Here is a 20,540-nt window from a genome sequence, read left to right as displayed (position 1 = left end):
ACAAAATCATTAGTGCCGGCCCTGGTAGTCAGTTGCTACTATTTACTAAATTATGATAATTAAGACTATTTGCTTCAATTATTAAAATAGTTGAATATTACAAACATACATTGGTACACATTTTTACTTTCAGTTGAGATATACTGTTCTGATTGTTCAAAGCATTTTGAGTCTTAAATATATTTTTATTTTGATTTATGTTGTCGTTGGAGCATAATGTAATTTGAGAACCACATTCCTTTATAACTGATGCATTTTCAAATCTAAAATAAAAATATAATGCACAATATCATTAGAACCTAAGTACATAAAAGTAGTATTACAACAAGATCATTTTTTTTCCATAATAACAAAGATTTTTACATTTCCGAATTTGTGAAGTTACAACCATGACGTAAAAAGTCTTTTACACTGACACATCCAGTTGATGGTATTTTATGTTGATCTGTAAAAAAAAAAGAAAAAAATATTTAATATTTAAATTTTAGTTATAACATTGTTACATCAATATTTTACTTTTTGAGGATAAAATATTGCTAGGATGATGATTTGTAAGATTTTCATCAACATATTTTGCTGCATCATCAAGTTTATTGTCCGTAGGTAAATTTGGAAATTCTACTAATGGATTTAATGCCACGATAGAGTTTTTAATCTTAGTTAGTCGATTTAATACTTGACGAGAATTGTTTTCTATTTCTACAGACATTTGATCAAATGAAATTCCTGAAAATTATTTATTATTTAAAATTACAAAAAAAATATACTAATCTAATTAACTCATTTTTAATTTAATATCTTTATTTAAGTACCATCAATGTCGTTCTCTACTATATTGTCGGCTATTTCCAATAGTCTTTTTTTTATTACTTCTTCGCTAAAACCAACCATACTGTGTTCTTCAATAAGATCTTCTATTTCACTTGAATCGTTATAATCCAAGGATTTTGTATTTTCCAACTTGTTTATTATTTTTTGTAATTGACTAATTAATCGATCGCTTAGACAATAGTTTGACGACGTGTTATCTAACATTCCACATATAATTTTACGTATTTCATGACGAGCAACTATTTTATCATTGGATATTTTTGGCTGAACTACTGAATGGCATTTGCATGTTTCCGGTTCTAATCCAAAAGCGAACTCTTGGTAAGCTACATTAGGTTTATAATTACTAAATATAATATTTAAAAAAATAGAGTCAATAAAATATTTTGATTTAAATTAAGAATAGGTAACTATTAATATTCTATTACCGTAAGAGCTTTTTATTATCTGGTTGTATTTGAATGTTAGTTAATTTTTGAGTGACTAGATCAGCTTTTAAATCAATTCTAGGAATTCGCCGCACCGTTAATTTGTTTACTTTACAATCATTATTATATTTTCCATCTGAAATATTAGCCTCAAAATTCACATTCGTTATACTAACATTTTGCCGGTCATTTTTTGATAACCGTTCAATTGATTTAGAAGAGTCGTTCAATTGATGAGGATTGCTCGTTCTACCTAAATATCCCGAACGGTTGTTAAAATGAACACGTTTTTCTTGAGTTGAAGATATAGGTTTCGAAATTATATTTGAATTTTCATTATTGGCATGGATATTTTTACTCTAAAATGTATATTAAAATAAATTAAATTCATATTAATAATTAAATTAAAACATGATTAAAAAGGTGGATAAGTGGATGTCGCTCTGCTGTACAGTAGGTTACAAGTGGGTCACTGTAATGGATGGTGTTAAATTTGAATTCAATGATATAATATCATTGTATAAGAAAACGATTCTGAGCGAAAACGGTCAGTCAGCCTATGATATTACCAAGTATATTTGATGATATAATTTATATATAACCTATTTACGTGGAGCCTTGTTTTAAATTTTCAATCCTTAGCCATAAAAGTTAAACATTTTATACATTTTGAACTACAAAATAATTAATAAATTATAAATTTGATAAATGTTGTCAACATTTGAACTTTAAATGCTTATAAAAAAAAATTGTGCCTATGTATTTTTAATATTTTTCAACTGCAAACTGAAAAAATTGAAAACTGACAATGTCCGTAAACCGCTCAAAAAGGGTCAAAATATTTTCAAAATTTTATGGTGTATAGAAAATGCTAATATAAACATTCAGTGAAATTTTCAAGTATCTACAGTCATTCGTTTTTCAATTACAATAAAATAAGAAAATTGTTACATGAGAAATCAAGTGAATATCAAATGTTGTAAAAATATAAATTTCAGACGCTCATAAAAATTTAATTTAAGTTTCTTGTAGACATTTTTTTTTTGATAATGGTAGACAAACTTATGAATAATCTTATATTACATTTTAAAATCTTAGATTTAAAAAGAAAAATTTTTATGAATTCTCAACTCAAAATTATTTGTTAATTTTTGTGATTTTTTCGTATTTTGTCAAAATTTGAACTTTAAATGCTTATAAATAAAATCTGTGACTAAGGATTTTTAATTTTTTTCATCTGCCTTTGAAACAATAATCTAGGAGCCTTATATTAAATTTTCAAGCTTTTTTACTCAACAGATAAAATTTTATTGATATTTATAGATAAAAAAACTAAAAAAATTGAAATATAAACATTCAGTCAAAATTTCATGTCCCTACGGTCATTTGTTTTAGAGTTACACCAAAAACCAAAATCGATTTTCTCGAAAACAGATTTTGTGTAAAAATTTGCGTTTTTCCTTAATTTTTCTTTTGTTTTTCACGTCGCTTTTGAAAACTACTGAGAATTTTTCACTTTTGACCCCCCCAAAGTATCAACTAGATTCACTTTCCTATCAGAAAAGTTACTATTGAAGAAAATCCAAGCACTTTTACTGTCCTAAAGGCGATGACAGACACAAAAAAAAATAAAAAAAAAAAAAAAACACACATCATTGTAAAATCAATACATTCATCGCTTCGCTCAGAATCTAAAATAATTAAGTACAATTTTTAATCTTACTAAATTTTCTTTAAGATCAGGTTGAAGTCGCCGTACGGTTTTTGATGGAATATCTGCATATATATCTCTAAATATAAATAGTAATTCATTGATTATAATAAGTTGAAATTTGCAATTTGTAATTAATAAAATCTACAATTATAATTATAGTTGGTATAATCAAAAATAGTATCACTATTTGTTCATAAATGTAATTAAAATTATAATTTTTGTAATGAATGAATGCTAATTGTATGCACAGCCGCACAGGATTTTTTTTTTTTTGCTATAATATTATAGCCCTTGCTCGAAAGCGAATCGTTATGACGGGAGTACGGGACCGAATGTCATTCACACTGAATAGCATTTTATTTAGGGATGGGCTCTCAAACTTATTGAACAGCCCAAACTTGAAAAAATTCAAACTATATTCAGGAACGATTAAAAAGTTTAATATCGTAATTATACCTAAAGATATTTTATAAAATATAAGTAGCCGTACCGCCCGTATCTTAGAATACTATTTTCATTTATCGTATTTGTCGTGTGGCCTTAGATATATCAGTCGAAACAGGATATTCATAACTCATAAGGGTTCTGTTTAAAATTAAAGTGGATTAATAAATAAATAAATTTTAACTTTAAATGTTCAGAATTCCAAAAAGTCGATTTCGTGAAAATTGAATTCTGACCTATCCCTAATTCCATTTATCCGTCCGCGGCTTTTAAACGCACCTTAACGAGCATCCAAGCATATGCCATAGCTCATAGATATACATTATACTTGCATACAATTAAAAACAACCTTTTAACTATGTCACTAGTGATATCTGCAGACTGACACCTTGGCAATACTTTTTCATGTAGATTTTTTAAATACAAATCAGTTTCTCTGGCCTTTTTTTTTGCTTTATTAATCAATGTAGACGCATTCACAAAGTCGTTCTTGACCATTTCTTTATTGATACTGACTACATTATTCGTACCAAATTGATCTCCCTAAAAAATGTGTCAACAATTTAAGAATGTAAAAAAAACAGAGTTAATTTTGTTTTACATAACCACAAACATTTATTCGTTTCTATTTATATAAATTATGTATATAAACGATTTCGTTTAATTATAATTTATAGCATTACTTATTTACCGTTATTTACTTATATTATACAGTATGTTAATTAATTGGAAAGTAAATAATCTGTAATTCGAAATATAATACAGATATTGAAGTGAATTTTTTTTTAATGTAATGTGTAACTAATAACTTCCCTTTTACCGTGGTTTAAAAAAAATAATTTAAAATAAATGTCGTCTTTTTTGATTTTTTAAAAATTTAAAAATGGCCATTTTATTGTAGTTGTTTAATTATAATATTGATAAAAAGGCAATTTTGAAATCGGTTGAATTTTGAATGAATGAAAGCAACTTCTATTTTCAAAAACCCAGCATAATATTGTAAAATTGTATGGTTTTTACGATTTGATAACAAATGAAAATCCATCAGATAATAAAGAACCCTATTCGTCGATATTTTATGTAATATTTTTTATTTGTTTTATAATATTGTTCAAATCATGAACTGCTATGTGCACAAGTCAGTTTTATAGACCCATGATCTTTGTATATTATGTAACGAAATTAGAGCTATAATTAAAATATGTGCAAGATATTCTCAGATACTTTAATTTCATTACAAAATTTTATTTTATTAAATTTTTATTAAGCCTATAAAATTGACTTGCGCATAGCAGTTCATTATATTAAAAATTATTATAAATAACTCTACGAAATTGCTATTTTCAATTTTTTAAATACCAAAAAAAAGATTTTAAGCCTTTCTATGAAACTTTTTTTAGAACATGGTAAAAGAGCATATTAGTTATATATTACATTCAAAAAACTGCACTATAATATCTGCAATTATATTTCGAATTGGAGCTATTTAGTACTTACATTCCAATTAATAACGTACTGTATAAGCGTATGTTATGTTACCTAAAGTATAAAAGTATATTGTATGTATAGTATATACCTTCAGTTTTGAAAATGCATCGTAGGGGTCCGACATTGTAGTAACTTCGGATATTGCACCTAGTAAATTTGTGTTTTGGCTTGTGTCGCTGAAAAAAAAAAACAAATTATACAAAATTAATACAAAATAATTAATTATGATGATAAAGTATGTCATCACTCATCAATATATACAATAATAATTTTGTTAGAGTATAAGTAATATTAATATTTAATTAATAGTTACAATAATTTTCAAATTGAATGCTACCTGCAGCATATTTTCGTGAACTCGAATATATTGTCTTATCAAGTCATAATAGGCACATGCTTTTTAACTATATTTATACATATATAATATACAGCAAACTAGCGGAGGCTTTTTTAATAGGAGTATGTATTTTTAAAACTAGCCGATGTGTTGGTGCGCGCGCGTGTGACATAGTCATTATAATATGTTATACGTTATAAACCTATGCCAGACACTAAAACGCGTTTTTTTTAAATATTTGTTTATAGAATTAAATACGTTAATAAAGGTTACTCGAGTAAAAAACATTAGGATATCGGGACGTTTGCTAAAATACAGCTATTATACATAAATTATGTATATTCGAGCTAGGCGATGGCGATTAGTTATATTATTATCAATGGGCTAGCGTATAGTGAAAATCGTCAAACACCCGGAGATAATTTACAATATACAAATACCTATTAGGTACGAGTTATTATTATTATAACTCGTTTCCGTGTGTAAAATGACAATAACGCAATGAAAAATATTACGGTGTGCGTTTAATATATGTGTGCGTGTAACTGTATAAAAATGTTAAACAATAGAAACTATTATATATTATATATTATTCTCGTGGTCGTCCCGCGAAGGTCGTATGACGTATGCATATTAAGATTATTTACGCATTTCGGAGCTTCGCACAAAACGCGCGCACACACACACACACACACACACACACACACACACATACACTCGATAGTTTGAGACCAATGAACTCGTAATGCAACGTCCGGGAGCTTGACCTCCAACCAAAAGGCCTCCTCCATACGTTCAGTCGATCAATATAATATGAAATACGAACTACGAAGCCCGTGTTTTTATTTTTCATACGAAATAATATAATATAATAAATAACAGTGACGTCACTCCCCTCCAGTACATCGTCCCTGCCATCGCTCTAAGACATATTGATAATATATTTATTATCAACTGTATTTGTATATACTTTTGCCACTCAACGTTTCATCGAAACATCAGTTTGAAATCAAATATTTTATGTAAGATAAGCGATAACTAAATAACTTACTGCTGTTAATTTTAAACAAACGGATTTTATAACAAGGCGCGTTGAGTATGCAATTTTAGTGCATCGACATGTATCGAATAAACGAGTAGTTGATAGTGTTGATACTCCATAATACCAATTTTACCTAATTTTCAGGGGTGTCAGATCAAGATTCGTAGACAATATAATATCGTTTCATTATTTCAGAAATGAATTACAGTTTGAAGTTTAAAACTTAAAAATATGAAAAATATCATTTAATTAGTTTATTTGATTTTCGTCTAAATAAATGACATAATTTACTGTCGTCTGTTATTATATAATTATATAAACAAACATAACACCACCCGTATCGTCCTACATGGTCGTCGAATCCTTTCAATGTAAATGCCATAACTCAGAAGACCCTGTATAGAGCGCAGTGTTTTGTTTCATTCAACCCGCCTGTTTAAGTGTGTACAAGCAACCGGTCGTGAAATGTGCGGACATGCGGTGCACATATATTATTATACCTGTATATATATAATTATAATCCATAGGAGGAAGCTGGTAGATAAGTTAATTATATCGATGCGCGCTAAAACACGAAATTCGGAAATCAATAAAAGCCACCCCGATGGCCCGGACGGTACAACATCATAATATATACATATCGTGTACCCAGGATAACGGCCTTTTTCCATTCGCCGACACAGACCTCGCGCCGTCGTATTGATCTTGCAAGACTTCAGGGACGGCCGCGGAGCGCCCGTGTCGTTGCGAGACAAGAGCTCAGCGTATTCCCACTTGTTAATTATCACTGACTTTTGGAGGGCGACCAAACGTGTATTCGGCGCCGAATCAATATTATAACATTTATACCGTTGATATAAGAAAACAAACTACGCAAACGTTGGATTATACACCTTTATGGATATACCTAAATATTAAAATATGTACACACATGCGCACGCATTAATTCAAGTTTACTTTTTTTTTGTACACGTTAGAGATAGGCACATATATAAACATTAAACACTACAGAGAGGACCGAGACGCGTGGTTTCGCATATAACATGACGTGTCGAACACGTATATGATATACACGTGTTTTTTGTTTATGTATCACAATATTATACACGCATAGACGCATAGTATACTGTACAGCGGCCGCATAGTGCATACGCACATTATAAACAAATTGGTTACGTACACCTATTATCGATGACTTAATTGGCAGGGTATAATGAATTATGTATTACGAACAATTGTGCCCCCGAAAAACCACCCTTTTCTCTTAAAAAAAAGTGGAGTTATAAACCATATTTGATTGTCATTTATGTATCAGTTTTATCAGGTAGTCATTTAAAAAAAAAAAAACATTTAAGTATAATATACAATTTTTTCCAATGTAGGATAATAGTGTTTTTCTGCATACCCGTCATTGATCGATTGTCATGACATCGGAAAAGTCTTTTTAAACATGGTTGGTGCTTGGACTACGCGTATAATGTCTATACATAATGTATACATATTGTATTGAATGTATCGTTGTATTTTTGCGCCGATACCATTAGACTGGGCAGTACGTTTTCGACGCGAACCGAATCGCATATACAGCGCCGCAAAACACTCACAACATCAAACCAGACCGAGGTTGACTTCCCGTCTATTTCTCTATAATTAAAGACGCGTCTATTTCCGTCCAAAGGGTCTCGGTTGCGCCAAGAATTTCTAGAGAGGAGGGGGCGAAATACTTGTCATGCGTACATAAATATATATAAACATTCGCACACACGCACACAAATTTATAAACGGAATCTCGGGGCTGGAAGCCAAAAATGTGGCAGTGACGTAACCCGGCAAACAGCTAGACGACGGTTTTGTCTTATCCTCACGTGACGGAGCGACGCACGCGCGCACAAACGCCGCTACGGTTAACTCGAAATACAAATTTGCTTAGCTAATGTGTACTATAAACAATGATATAAAACGCGTAGGTGGTTGGTGTTGGTAGATAATTGAGAGGGGAACTTAGGAGAGGCTTAGGTTAATCGAGGATGTTTTCATAAGCCCTCACCTCCCAGAAGGTTTAATTCGTTTCTATAAAACTTATGATATTTATAGGACTATAACATTTAAATAAACATTTACCTATCACTTACTATTGATTTACTTTATTTACGTGTTTCGGGGCAACATTTGACGGGCAAGGTTGAAGCCTGCTTTATATTGGATATTGCGAAATGGTTAAAATGTCAAGCCTTTCCCCGCTTTCAACCTAATGACCGGTTTGATATATGGTACATCAGAGGTTAAAAATTGTTAAAAAATCGTTAACTAGTTGACCATGAAAACGGCGACGGGGGTATTCGCGTGACGTCAAAGTTATAATATCAGACGATAATAATATTAATAATTATATAAGCGTTTTTCCGATATACGTAGTTTTCTCGGCGATGCAGACTGCAGTCCAGGAAAGGCAGCCAGTATCACCTCACACTGTAAAGGTGGCGGGCGGACGTTTGTACGTTTGAATTTTACGCGTGCGCGTTACCATTATTATTATCTATATTATAGCTTATTTTTGGCTGGTATAAGAAAACTCTGGGGATTAAGTTTAGTCTACTCAAACTTGCGACTTGTTTATACTGTATGTAGATAGATATGGTCTGCCCAACAGTTTATAATGAGAGCAATTTCCTCGTGGGCCGTGGCGTAAAATCGATAAATGCAGAAACACGCAATTTATTCTGCCTGCAGGAAGCGATAACTATTTCGTAGGTACAATGTCGTACTGTCGTCATACTATAATCTATAGAAAATTACAAACTACTCTCGCTTTTTCACGTTTTGGTTTGTCTGCGACCAAATTAATATACCTAATATTAGGTATACGTATACCTACTGCACGAGTTATATACCCACATTTCTTGACGCGACTCATAGTATTTAAATGATGCATAACCATTTGAGCTAGTGTTCGAAATGGAAAAATAAAAAAAGATGGACCTTAGAGTTAAAACAAAAAGGCCAAATAGGGTGACTTAAAATTATTTAACTCAACCTACATTTTATTTCAATTAATCAAATGTACCTACTACCTATGTTAATTTTAATTTTTTAAATTGTATATTTAACTAGCTTTTGTCAGGGGCGGATCAAGTCCAAGAAAACTGAAGTTGGGTCACGGGTGCACAAGGGATTTATGATTTTGTTATTTATTATTATTTATTAGACACTCGTATACATAAATTATTCTTGATATAAAGTAGGTGTCTATACCTACTAATTACTATTCATACAGTATAAAATTAAATGTTGTCTGCAAAAGTGGGGTACGGGGGTACTACCACTATTTATGCAGTATCAGAATAAATAATAATATTAAGTTGTATTAAATTTAAATTAAATTTGAATATTTTATGAAAAACATTTTTTTACAATTATTTAAAAATTATAAAAATAATATAAATAGGTACTTGCGTACTGCATAGTGCATTACCTACGTCCTACGGGATAAACATTATTTCATTAAAATTAACGTAGCAATACAAAAATTATTAGTAGGTAAGGGTAGGCACTCTTAAAATATAAAAAATAATAGTGGATCTCTCACAACCATTTCGAGCACTTGTTAGTGATTTTATCAAGCAAATGGCAACGCCAACTCATCGTCATAAAAAATAAAACATTCCGTTGTTAGATATATAAATTCGTACACTGCAGCACATTTAAAATTTAAAACGTATATAGTTCAATCGCTTTAAAATTTCCTATAGATATAAATACATTACAATATATAATATAGTATTGTTATAGTCGATAAGTGACATGACTACATGTCAACATGTACAGATATTATTACATACAGTATCTCCTATATATCAGATATGTAGATAGGAGATAGTGGGATACTATATTGAGTAAACGTATTGTCGTCTTTCATTATAGTGTATACATTATACATGTATACCTACAACAAAGCTATAGACGATAATAATATATACACTATACAGTATAGTAGTATAGAGTTTACTGAGTAGTAAGTACCTATACACGAAACAAGCGACACGTATAGAATAACATATTTTACGATCGACACGGGTAAAATTCATCATAGTTGTGACTTGTGACTTTATGACCACGATTATAGATAAAATAAGATAAGATAAGGTTAACTGTAATCATGGCTATGAAACACGTGTCTCTAAGTATAAGAGAATGTGACGACTGACGACTAGGTATGAGAACAAAATATTTATCTCAAGATTAAAATGTTGGATGTTAGAACGGAGACAATACATTTTTAAGTACCTAACCAAAACGAAAACATTTTGGCGGGTCGTCTTTATTCTTAGTAATGTTTACAAAATGCGGTCGAAGAAACCGAAAACAAAATCAAACAACACGAAACAGAAATATTTCATTATGAAGATTGACGACAAATTTTTTGTTAAAATCAACTCATGTGAATACACGTAACAAACAATTATAATATGCATACATACTACATTTTGATGATATTTAAAATATTTAAAAATGAGGTCGGCGAAAAAAAATATTAAATAAGAACTACACATCACCATCATTGAAATGTGCCGCGGCGTACAGTATTCATGTTCATAATATCAATCATAATAATAATATACACATAAACACATTACACACACACGCGCATTATACGTACTACATACATACGCGCGCTTGACAATTTTAATTTGTCTAGTGTTGCGTTTTCCTCGACGAATTTTATAATCTGAAATCATTTGCGTACGGATTGTTGGTGATGAATTTCGGTAGAAAAAAAAATGCATAAACAATTAATATTAATAAGTAATAACAGCTAGGTAGTAAGGTACGTTGTATATAATATGATGGTGGTACGGATAAAACCATTGCTCATCGTAAACAACCTTTAAATATTTAAATATTAATATCGTTGTACACCAGATGAATGACTGTACAGTATAATATAGTATAATATTATACCGCGGTCATGGGAATCCCCGATCACACATGCATACACATTACGCACACATCATAAATTATACAGGAAGGATCGCGCGGGAAAAGGCCGCCCGCGCCGTGACGATCCGTCCTGCAGTAAATACGCGGTGTTTCCACTCGACTTACCTAGTTACCTAAAGTGTACGGCACTTCGGTGTGCATAAAACGACGACAATATTTACAATAATGAATAATCGATAATGTTTATGTGGCAACTCGGCATAATATTTATTATTATGATAGGCATGTAGAAATACGAATATTAAAATCGTGCCGGCCCGCGACCGTCTTTATAGGACTTGCCAGGTGATAAAATCATATTATATTAATATACTGCCAATGAATTATAAATGTGTAGCGCACAGTCTAAAAGTGAAAATGCAGGTTATTATTATTTATTTCTATAGGTACCCATAGTTAGTAAGAAGTATATTAATTTCAGTTCATATTGTCTTGTGTAAATACTTGATTGTGTTACGCTTTGGTGTTTAAAGTATAGTCATATAGATACCAAGTAAATGAGTGATGCTCGGATATGTGGTTTACATAGCCCGACATAGGTAAATAATAACACAATTATAGTACATTGTTGTCTCAATTTAAGTTATCGGCTGATAGCATATCAGTATATCACTATTCGGAGCTGGCAATTAGGTAATTGAACAATCGAACCCTCGAAGTACCATTTTTATCGTTATTTATTGTTGTTGTTCACAATATAACAATATGTGCGAGATACCTCATATTTATTTAATTGTAAACAGTACTACTATATAATTATTATATAATATAATCAATATTATAACTATCCAACCATACTACCATTATAGTAGGTATTATACAATTTGATTGTAAAAATAATTTTCCTGAAGGAAAATAAAAATCACACGCGTGTCGTGAAATCAGCTCCCCCCACTCAAACTAAACGTGTCATTTAAATATTTGCAAATACCGGTGAACCTATATATTATAGGTACCTATACATAGGCGTGCGTACAGGGGGTGCCTGGGCACCCCCGGACCCTTCACCAAAAACGACAAGGGCCTTAATTATCAATTACCTAAATGTAAATTAAACTAATGAAATTATTGATGAATTCAAAAATGTTGTTCCTTTTAAACGTCGATTATCATTATGAGATTGTATATCTATATTATATTGTTATGTAATATTTATTAGAATGAATAATAAAATAAAATAAATATATTTAGTGCATTTGATATTTTTAAAACATTTGTCTGTACCTATAATTGTTTTCAAAATTATTGTGGGCTCTAATTTTTAGTGTGCACCCCTGGAACCAAAAGTCTGCGCACGCCTATGTACCTATAGTCAACTGGAACTTCCGAGGCAAGTAGTGTATACGACTGTAAACTGTATTAAAACAATTTTCGGCACGACCATCATTGGGTACTTATAAATAATAATTATTGCATGACGTATAAAACGGGTAAACATATCATAATATTATATACCGCCGACACACCCGCCACGGTTATATCAATCGATACACGACTAGGTGTCCGGGGAGGGAGAGCGTCGGTTTTAATGTCGTATACGTTTAAAAACAGCAACAGCCCGTCAGCGACTCGACCCTTTATGGCGCGCTTACACAATATACATATTATCGCGATGCCGCCGATCAATACTATAACGTACAAACCCCTCCTCGGCCTGTCTCGCGTGTACGAATACACAATATTAAATTAGGTAAAAATTAATAAATATTACGAGAAGGTCTTGCCGTGAAGCACGACGAGGTTTAGCCGTGGTGACGTCACTCGAAAGTCTAGCGTGTGGATGATGTGACGTCTACTCAGTACTCACTACACTCGCCGTCAGTTTTTACACACGCAACGAAACAAACCTCCGACCACCCCTGCGTAGTATCACTCGTAAATATTAGCGTTTAAATGTTCATTCATAGACGGAATGTTGCGTACTCGCGTGTATATAATATATAGAAATTAGAAGTGCCCGAGGAAATGGCACTGTGCGATTCTCGTCACCCGAGAAGATGAATTTGCTGAGCGACAATGGATTCGCCTGGATATTGATTAATCAAAAATGTTTTAGCGTGTAAAATCGTGTCGATTGTTGCACAAAATTCGCCCATGAACAAACATTATAGTCAAAAGTGCAGCAGCGTAGACAATTCAAAGTAGTGGGCACGGGCGTTTGGCGAGTGCGAGACATATGAAGTATTCAACGCGGACAAAATGTTTGGACGCTATCCAACAGACTTCCACGTGGGCGAGTTTTATTTCCCGACTTCGACCGAGAATAACAACAAATGTTGGGTAATGCAAAGTTAGCTGCAACGGTATCAGGCAGGCACACATTTTTTTCCATTATATGTTACCATAACGTACCATAGATTTTACATTTTTTAAGAATCTAACACCCGAATACGCAATGACAAGTGTTTTGAATAAAACGACAAAAATATAATATTAGGTATGCACAATATATTATACCTACTTATAGTCTTGGTAATAAAATATTAAACGTTTCCGATGATTACCGATTTGTATTTTTTATTATTATCATTTTTCTTATTAAAACACATTAGGGAAGAGGCGGCGGGTGAGGGAGAAACCACAAAATCTAGTACGATAATATTTTTGACAAATATACACGCACGAGATGCAAACAAGCGAGATTGTGAGTTCCTTTACAAAATATAATCTCCGTTCGAAAACAAAAATATCAAACGTAGTTTCAACGCTACCGGCCTAAATATTAATTATAGAGTACATAGTTTAAAGCTAAAAAACAGTAATATACATTTTGTGCACTTAAGATTTATATATATTATACATATACTTGCTTTGACTAGCACAGTCTTAGGACCGTTTTTCTTAATAATTGTTTTACTTAAAAAATGTAAAATACAAACACGACTTGACTCAGTCTTGACGCCAAATATTGCTTCCTTTCGTCTCCCTTCCGCGTCCCATCGACGTTGAACGAGCCGACGGGATTTCGAAGGAAAACGGTAGGGAAACAAGAACATAACAAGGCTAAAATTATTCTAAATTTCACCTAAAAAGTAAAATTAAAGGACTGCCCCTACGGGAACGTACAATACCGTTATAATAGCTATTGGCATTTTCACGTAACGTAATAAAATTATTTTATACATAATGTAATATACAATGGGCTTAATAAATAAATGCATATTTTACACCCGAGGCCTCGATCCTTCCAGGCCTAGAAGTCTGATAATCTGTTAGGATCCGTAGGTGGTGAAGTTTCATATTATAACATACATAATATGATTATGTGAAACACGTTTACAGTATATAATATGACATTATGATAATAAAAATAATAATAATATAATTTATGAGTCTCGTTCTTTTTTCACTTTGAATTCTTCACCCAGTATGGTGGCTATCTCGCCTTGCATGAAAGCCCAGGGCACGTTTGAATTGGCCAGCGGACATTTCTCGCCACTCGGACAATACACCTGCGAAAAAAAACATGCAAGTTATAAAACAAAAACAAAAACCAAACAATGAGACGCTCAAGGTCATCAATTTACCTCGGAGCCGGCCCCCTGTCGCTTGATGCTGTCCCTCGAGCACGGGAAACAGAACTTGTGATGGGGAACAGACGGGCACTGGACAAAGTGTGTGTCTTCCAACCGCTCTTGGCAGAGCGTACACTTGAGTGTAGCCGTGTTGGCGGCAGCGGCCGCAGCAGCCGCCGCCGCATTCGTCAGAGGCACGGAAGGCGGCACTTGCGGCAACGTCGGTGTGGTGGCGTCCATAGGGGTTCCGGGCGCGATGCCGTCGGGACCGCCGCCGACCGGAACCGATGCGTTCAACGCGTTCCCTCCACTGGTGCCGTTTGCGGCTGGACCGCCGACGCCGCCCGGGCCGTTAACTCCGGGACCGTTAACGCCGGGCACACCGGCACCAGGAGCGCCGCCGCCGTTGGCCTCGCTTGACGTTACAGTCGTGGAGCTGACGTGACGGCTTCCGGATGATCTACGTCCGCTGGACGAACCGCCTACAAAACGCGACTTGTTAAAGAAAAAAAAGGATGGCAAATCAACAAATCTACTTTAAGCAACAATAACTAGAGTACGGTAGTAGGGAGAACAGAGCTCTCTAGGATAAAAAGTATCAGGAAATAGTATCGTTTTTTTTCACTGAGAATTTATTTTACAGACTTTTTTCCTACTTTCCGATTGTAGGATTGTAGCGCGCGTTAAGGCGGCATGTGTTTCCTTTTCTCACGACGATCGGTTATGATACTCGGGTCCACGACACATAGTAAAAAAGTAAAAATGAAACCTATACAAATTCAATTTTCTCATCAGAGACGGGAGTACGGGACACTATTTAAAATTATTGCTCTTGAAAATACACTGTTTTGTTTCAATTTTTTAGTCACACGATAAGCGTGGAAAATCATAAATCTCTCTACTTTAATCAAAATATCGTGTACGTAGTTGTAGTGCGCGAAAAAGGCAACGCGGCGGTACATGCTTCCCGGCAGCACTTATAAACGAGATTCGAAAAATACGTTTATCGCGTAACGTCTGGTTGGCAATGTGTCAAAATAATGTTACCACAATATTAAAACGGTATAATATTGTTATTACTTATTATTAACGGTGCTGTTGTGGCATTCGTATACAGGTCGTGGACGCGGCGTCGAAAAGTAGCCATACGCATTTTTCAGCGGTTTACGTTTTTTTTTATCCCGAAACACGCTGAGATAAGCATTTTTGACCAATTTACAAGTTATTTACTATTTTAAGCTATTATGCAATGAATCCGCGATAAGTTTATTCTGTTGTATAATCAATATTTATTGCCATTGATTACAAAAAATGCACGTGCAAAAAAATAAAATATGCAATGTCGTAGGAATTTTTGAAAACGACTAATTTTAACGTTTAACTTTTGACTATTAATTGCGCGACTAGATAAGATTTGTAACAAAACGAACAATCTGTACATATTTTCATTGGCGTACTATTACTACGTGGTCGAAGTATTCGAACAGATACAATTTAATTGGATTTAAAGAATTTCCTACCAATGTTGTGCCGGCTGCGTCGAACGGCGGGCGATAAGATATTATTGTGGTACTATTTTCAACCGGCCGTGTAAGTACTTGAACTATGCGTGCATGATGATAAATTCGACGGAAAGCTATCGATCTATAAATATGAGTAATCTAACAAACTGTCACATGCACAGATTGATAAGACGAGCATTTAAAGTGCACATGAAAGAGAGATGTACACTCGGCCTTATCTGACCTGGGGGCCCCTGTATGTTTGAGCCCACTTAACAGAACGCGTGTTATATCAGCTCAACAACAAAATAAGATTCAGACCGACGAGAAATAATGAAATATAGAATTCGTTGTTATTATGAATGTACTGCTAAAGAAATTAGCAGTACACAAACCGTAGGTTTGTATTTAAAGAAAGTAGCACTATTCAAAACGACTGGTACGTTTGCATCAATACAAAGGCGCGACACAGCGGTGGTTTGGTAACTGTAGTGGTTGAGGGGGCGAGTGCCGAGATAACCAAAAATCTAAAAAATCTGTGGAGTGCAATAAGCCCGTGGAACAATCGATATATTTAAAATATCCCCCTCCCAAGTCACAAATTTATGGATGGATTTGGCGTGTAAAAATACATACCGGTGGAGTTTGGCGAGTGTTGAGATCCTCGGGATGCGGACCTGGGACCACCGGGCGCCTGGGCGGTGGGACCGGTGGAGCCGGGCGGACTGCCGCGGGCACTCTGCGGAGAACCGGGCGGCAGGTTATCGGCGACGCTCATCAGCGCCGCCATCGGGTTGCTGGGCCCGTTCTGCTGGTTTTGCGCGCCCGGCTGCCCGCCGCCGCCGGCACCGATCGTCTGCATGGACGGCGGTCCGTCCGTCGGCGACCCGGTCGTCCGGCCGGCGGCCAGCGGTGATCCAGCCGCCGGTCCGTTGCCGTTGGTCATGCACTGTTGTGCCACGGCGGCCGACGCATATCCACCTGGCGCACACAAGGGACGGTCAGTAAAAATAAAAAACAAACAAAAAACAGACAAACAAAAACTGGTCTGTTAGTCCAAAAGAACGTGTAGTAAGATATTGCCAGAACAGGCAGTGCATATAAGTCATAATAGAAACAAAGAGTTAGTAAGAAGAATGAAAGAAAAAACGCAGAGCCGTCTGTGGCTGTTTGAATAAGATTTTATGATACACCTATTTTATTTTTCCACTCGTATTCAATGAAAACGCGTTTATATTTTGAGGATCCCTTTTTCGACCACGTGTTATTTTGTTTTTTAATAGGTCATTGACGACGACGACGGTTACCACACCCCGATCGGTAATTCACGCAAGAATGCACGCAAAGCGAAATATCCGCATTCTAGTCAAAACGCACGAAAATGCACCACCGATCGGCACCCGTTATTTCCACCCGTCACCACAACAACCCACCTGGTACGCAAACAACAATCAATCACCACTACGATGGGGGTGAGGAACGGGACGATCGGATCATCCGATGAGCGATGGTCGTAGAAAATGTGCGCAAGCGCAATGGAACGTATTACGTGCGTGTGCATGTTACGTCACTAGACTCGTTGTATACGAGTAACGTTGCCAAATCTATAAGCGACCGACCGACCGACCAACCCGCCCTCCAGAAACGTAAAATAAATAAATCAGTATTTCGTACTTTCTTGAGTGTTTTTTTGTCCCACCACCAAGGTCGTTGTTCCACAGAAGAAGGCGAATTTTGAATATCGATCGCATAGTAAATCACGTCTTAAATGTATTAATATAGTGGCCTGCCGGTTGAACCAGGTCGGGGAACTGGATCCCATGACGTCACGGCCCATTCGTCAGCCGACGTATTGTTGTTGGCCGTCGCCCGTCGACGAGTGTATTATCGACGATCTCGATAAGCTCACGCCCCCAACCATTGCGCGCGACCGCTCAACGCTAAATATAACCGCTCGCTGGCTTTACAAAATTACTACGTCACAGAAGAACGTCCGCGATAATGAAATAATCCTTCAGTTATAGTAGTAGAATGCCCAATGGCCAATATACATTTACGTAGGTAAGGAAGGCAATAATAATTTTTTCGAAAATAAATAATATAATAGTGATTTCGGGATGTGAAACACAATGATCATCTACATAGCAATGACGTCGTCGTCGGACGTTGCAATCACCACGCTACCTAATGCCGGAAGATTTGTTATTATTTAATATGAGGTAAGGACACTTACTGGATGCCTTGAACGTGGATGTGTCGAACGATGTGGTCCTGATTGGGTGTTTAGGTTCGGCTTTGAACGACCGCTCGACGAACGGCACGGCAAGACTGACTGCTGGCAATGATTCGCCCCTCTGTAGCGGCGGTCGCTGCTGCTGTTCTTCCATCATGCGCTTGTTGCTCTCAGAGTGGTGATCGTCGTCATCGGCTTGCGTGCTCAGTCCGCGTTTCAGGCCCTGGCTACCGGCTTGGGCCCGGCTCGGAATGTGATGCGCCATGTGTTGCTGCTGCTGTTGCTGCTGTTGTTGCTGCTGCTGCTGCTGTTGTTGTTGTTGTTGCTGTTGCTGCTGGCTCTGCGATAAGCGCACCGATGTCCGGCTCATAGCCACCTCGTGGTCGACAACGTGACCACCACCCGGCCTACCGGGATATTCCATAAGCGTGGACCGCTGATGGTGCAGGGCTGCGTAGTGAGACGTGGCCGCGGCCGGCGGCGGGGGCGGTGGTGGTTGTTGTGTCTGTCGTGCGGCCAACTGGTGTGCTTGCGGTGGCAATCCCACCACTTCCAGAGTACCGTTCTCGTGTCGGTGCGAGTTTTTTGGGTGGTGCGCGTTGACAGCGTTGGAACCACCGCCCACGGCCGTGGACCGGGCTGATTCCTGGAATCCATGGGCCCGTTTCATTTGTCTGGCTGTTTCGATCACCAACTCAATGCGGTCGGCTCCCTCGTAGTTGACACACCCGCGGCACACGGGCTCGGTGAAATCGTGCAACATTGCCCACGGCATGCGGGGCAAGTCACACAAGTAGCAGTGTTGTCGCTTACCCATCTGCATGGTTACGGATTTCTTAGATGTGTGCGCGTGGTCTCAGTAGAAGTCGATAGGTATTGTTTACCAGTAGTGAACACGCGATGTTGTCGTTGAGCCGTTGTTGTATTTGCTTTCAATAAACGCCACTCGATAAAAATCCATATGATCAAATTTAATTGTAAAAAAAAACACGAAAAAACAAAACTAATAGTTATAATAATAATAATGATCAGTACGCGCGAGAATACGGACAACGGATACCACGACCGCGTACACGGGCACGTACACACGGAAACTGAACATAACAGCGCCACACAGCAAGCGCAATGAACAGCCGTAGTGGAGTGACGTCGCTGCGGTGATGGCGAGAGCTGAGGGGGGTGTGACCGGTCACAGGACGGGATCAGTTGGGGGAGGGTGGTGTCGGTGTCCGTGCGCGCGCGGGCACAACGATCGTGTGCGTGTGTCGTCGCAGCGCTGCCAACCTTTCTTGGGTGGTGGTGTGGAGAGAGCGGGGTTTCAGCGGCGCGGCCAATGAACAACCGGCTTCTCTGGAGCTCGACGCGCGCGTGACGTATCTACTAAAACTCGTACGTGAGAGCGAACTTCCAGGACGCGCATGCGCCGGCAGTCACCGCCGTAATCGTCGTATTTTATTTTTATCATTGATCCGAAAACCCCTCGCGCGCGCGCGCTCACCGTCACGAAAAACACACCGCGCATGCCGACCCTACTCTTCCGCTTATCCATCAACCGGGTCAGACGTCGTCGGCGATGCCCTCGGAGTACGGGTGTTGTCGGGTCGCGGGCGGGGAAGGCGGCGAGGACACAGCGGCTCTGCGTGTTGTTACGGTCGTCGGCCATGGTGTGTCGGAGGGTGGGTGACTAGGATGGAGAATACGTCACGCGAGATAAAAACCGAACCGCTCGTTGTTCGGTAACATGCGCGCGCCGGTGCAGAGGAACAACGGTGAATAATGAGCAGAAAAAAATACACAATATCGAATACATTCACACAAACGCCCGACAGTGTAAACGATATCGTCAAGTATCAATAACTTCTGCTTACTCTGCTACAACGCCCCCGACGTCAGATATGTGTATTGTATAATGTATATTATAGTAACGCGGTATACATAATACTAAGGCACTACAACTATAATAATGCAGTCATACTGAAAATTATTGGTCCAATATTCAACGTCGTGT

The 20,540-nt window shown here is 36.6% G+C and overlaps 2 protein-coding genes across 5 annotated transcripts in view; both read right to left on the bottom strand.

Moving 5' to 3' along the window:
• The window catches only part of LOC132939216 (metacaspase-2-like), a 94,186-nt gene that overhangs the window by 7,371 nt on the left and 66,275 nt on the right, over positions 1-20,540 (bottom strand). For 2 of the 3 annotated variants that reach the window (XM_061006281.1, XM_061006282.1), the window contains exons 4-11: positions 4,994-5,081; positions 3,767-3,960; positions 2,983-3,049; positions 1,260-1,618; positions 813-1,177; positions 517-726; positions 364-445; positions 110-263 (exon numbers count right to left, since the gene is read on the bottom strand). In XM_061006281.1, coding sequence (XP_060862264.1) covers positions 110-263; positions 364-445; positions 517-726; positions 813-1,177; positions 1,260-1,618; positions 2,983-3,049; positions 3,767-3,960; positions 4,994-5,081 — 1,519 coding nt within the window. Of the gene's footprint in view, positions 1-109; positions 264-363; positions 446-516; positions 727-812; positions 1,178-1,259; positions 1,619-2,982; positions 3,050-3,766; positions 3,961-4,993; positions 5,082-5,242; positions 5,558-20,540 lie in introns of those variants that run through there. The other variant, XM_061006283.1, reaches the window with a different exon arrangement.
• On the bottom strand, positions 13,773-19,913 carry LOC132937905 (interferon regulatory factor 2-binding protein 1). Of its 2 annotated transcripts, XM_061004499.1 has the most exons (4): positions 18,533-19,911; positions 16,936-17,280; positions 14,810-15,279; positions 13,773-14,734 (listed from the first exon to the last, which is right to left on the bottom strand). In XM_061004499.1, the coding sequence occupies exons 1-4, from the start codon at positions 19,353-19,355 to the stop codon at positions 14,609-14,611; spliced, it is 1,764 nt and encodes a 587-aa protein (XP_060860482.1). In that variant the 5' UTR covers positions 19,356-19,911; the 3' UTR covers positions 13,773-14,608. The 2 variants fall into 2 exon arrangements, with proteins under 2 accessions (XP_060860482.1, XP_060860483.1); XM_061004500.1 differs by lacking the exon at positions 16,936-17,280 and having other exon boundaries at positions 18,533-19,913.

The sequence above is a fragment of the Metopolophium dirhodum genome, chromosome 2 (assembly GCF_019925205.1).
Source record: "Metopolophium dirhodum isolate CAU chromosome 2, ASM1992520v1, whole genome shotgun sequence".
In the NCBI taxonomy this organism is placed as follows: domain Eukaryota; kingdom Metazoa; phylum Arthropoda; class Insecta; order Hemiptera; family Aphididae; genus Metopolophium; species Metopolophium dirhodum.
Note: the sequence above shows the minus strand (reverse complement) of the source record. Positions and strands in the feature narration are given on the sequence as shown.

What these genes read in the sequence shown, in the direction of transcription:
- LOC132937905 (XM_061004499.1), bottom strand. Translation starts at nt 19,355, where the DNA reads ATGCAGATGGGTAAGCGACAACACTGCTACTTGTGTGACTTGCCCCGC. An exon ending in ATCCACGTTCAAGGCATCCA is followed by an intron (nt 17,281 to 18,532) that starts GTAAGTGTCCTT and finishes TGTGTGCGCCAG; the next exon opens with GTGGATATGCGTCGGCCGCC. An exon ending in GACAGGGGGCCGGCTCCGAG is followed by an intron (nt 14,735 to 14,809) that starts GTAAATTGATGA and finishes TTTTTTTCGCAG; the next exon opens with GTGTATTGTCCGAGTGGCGA.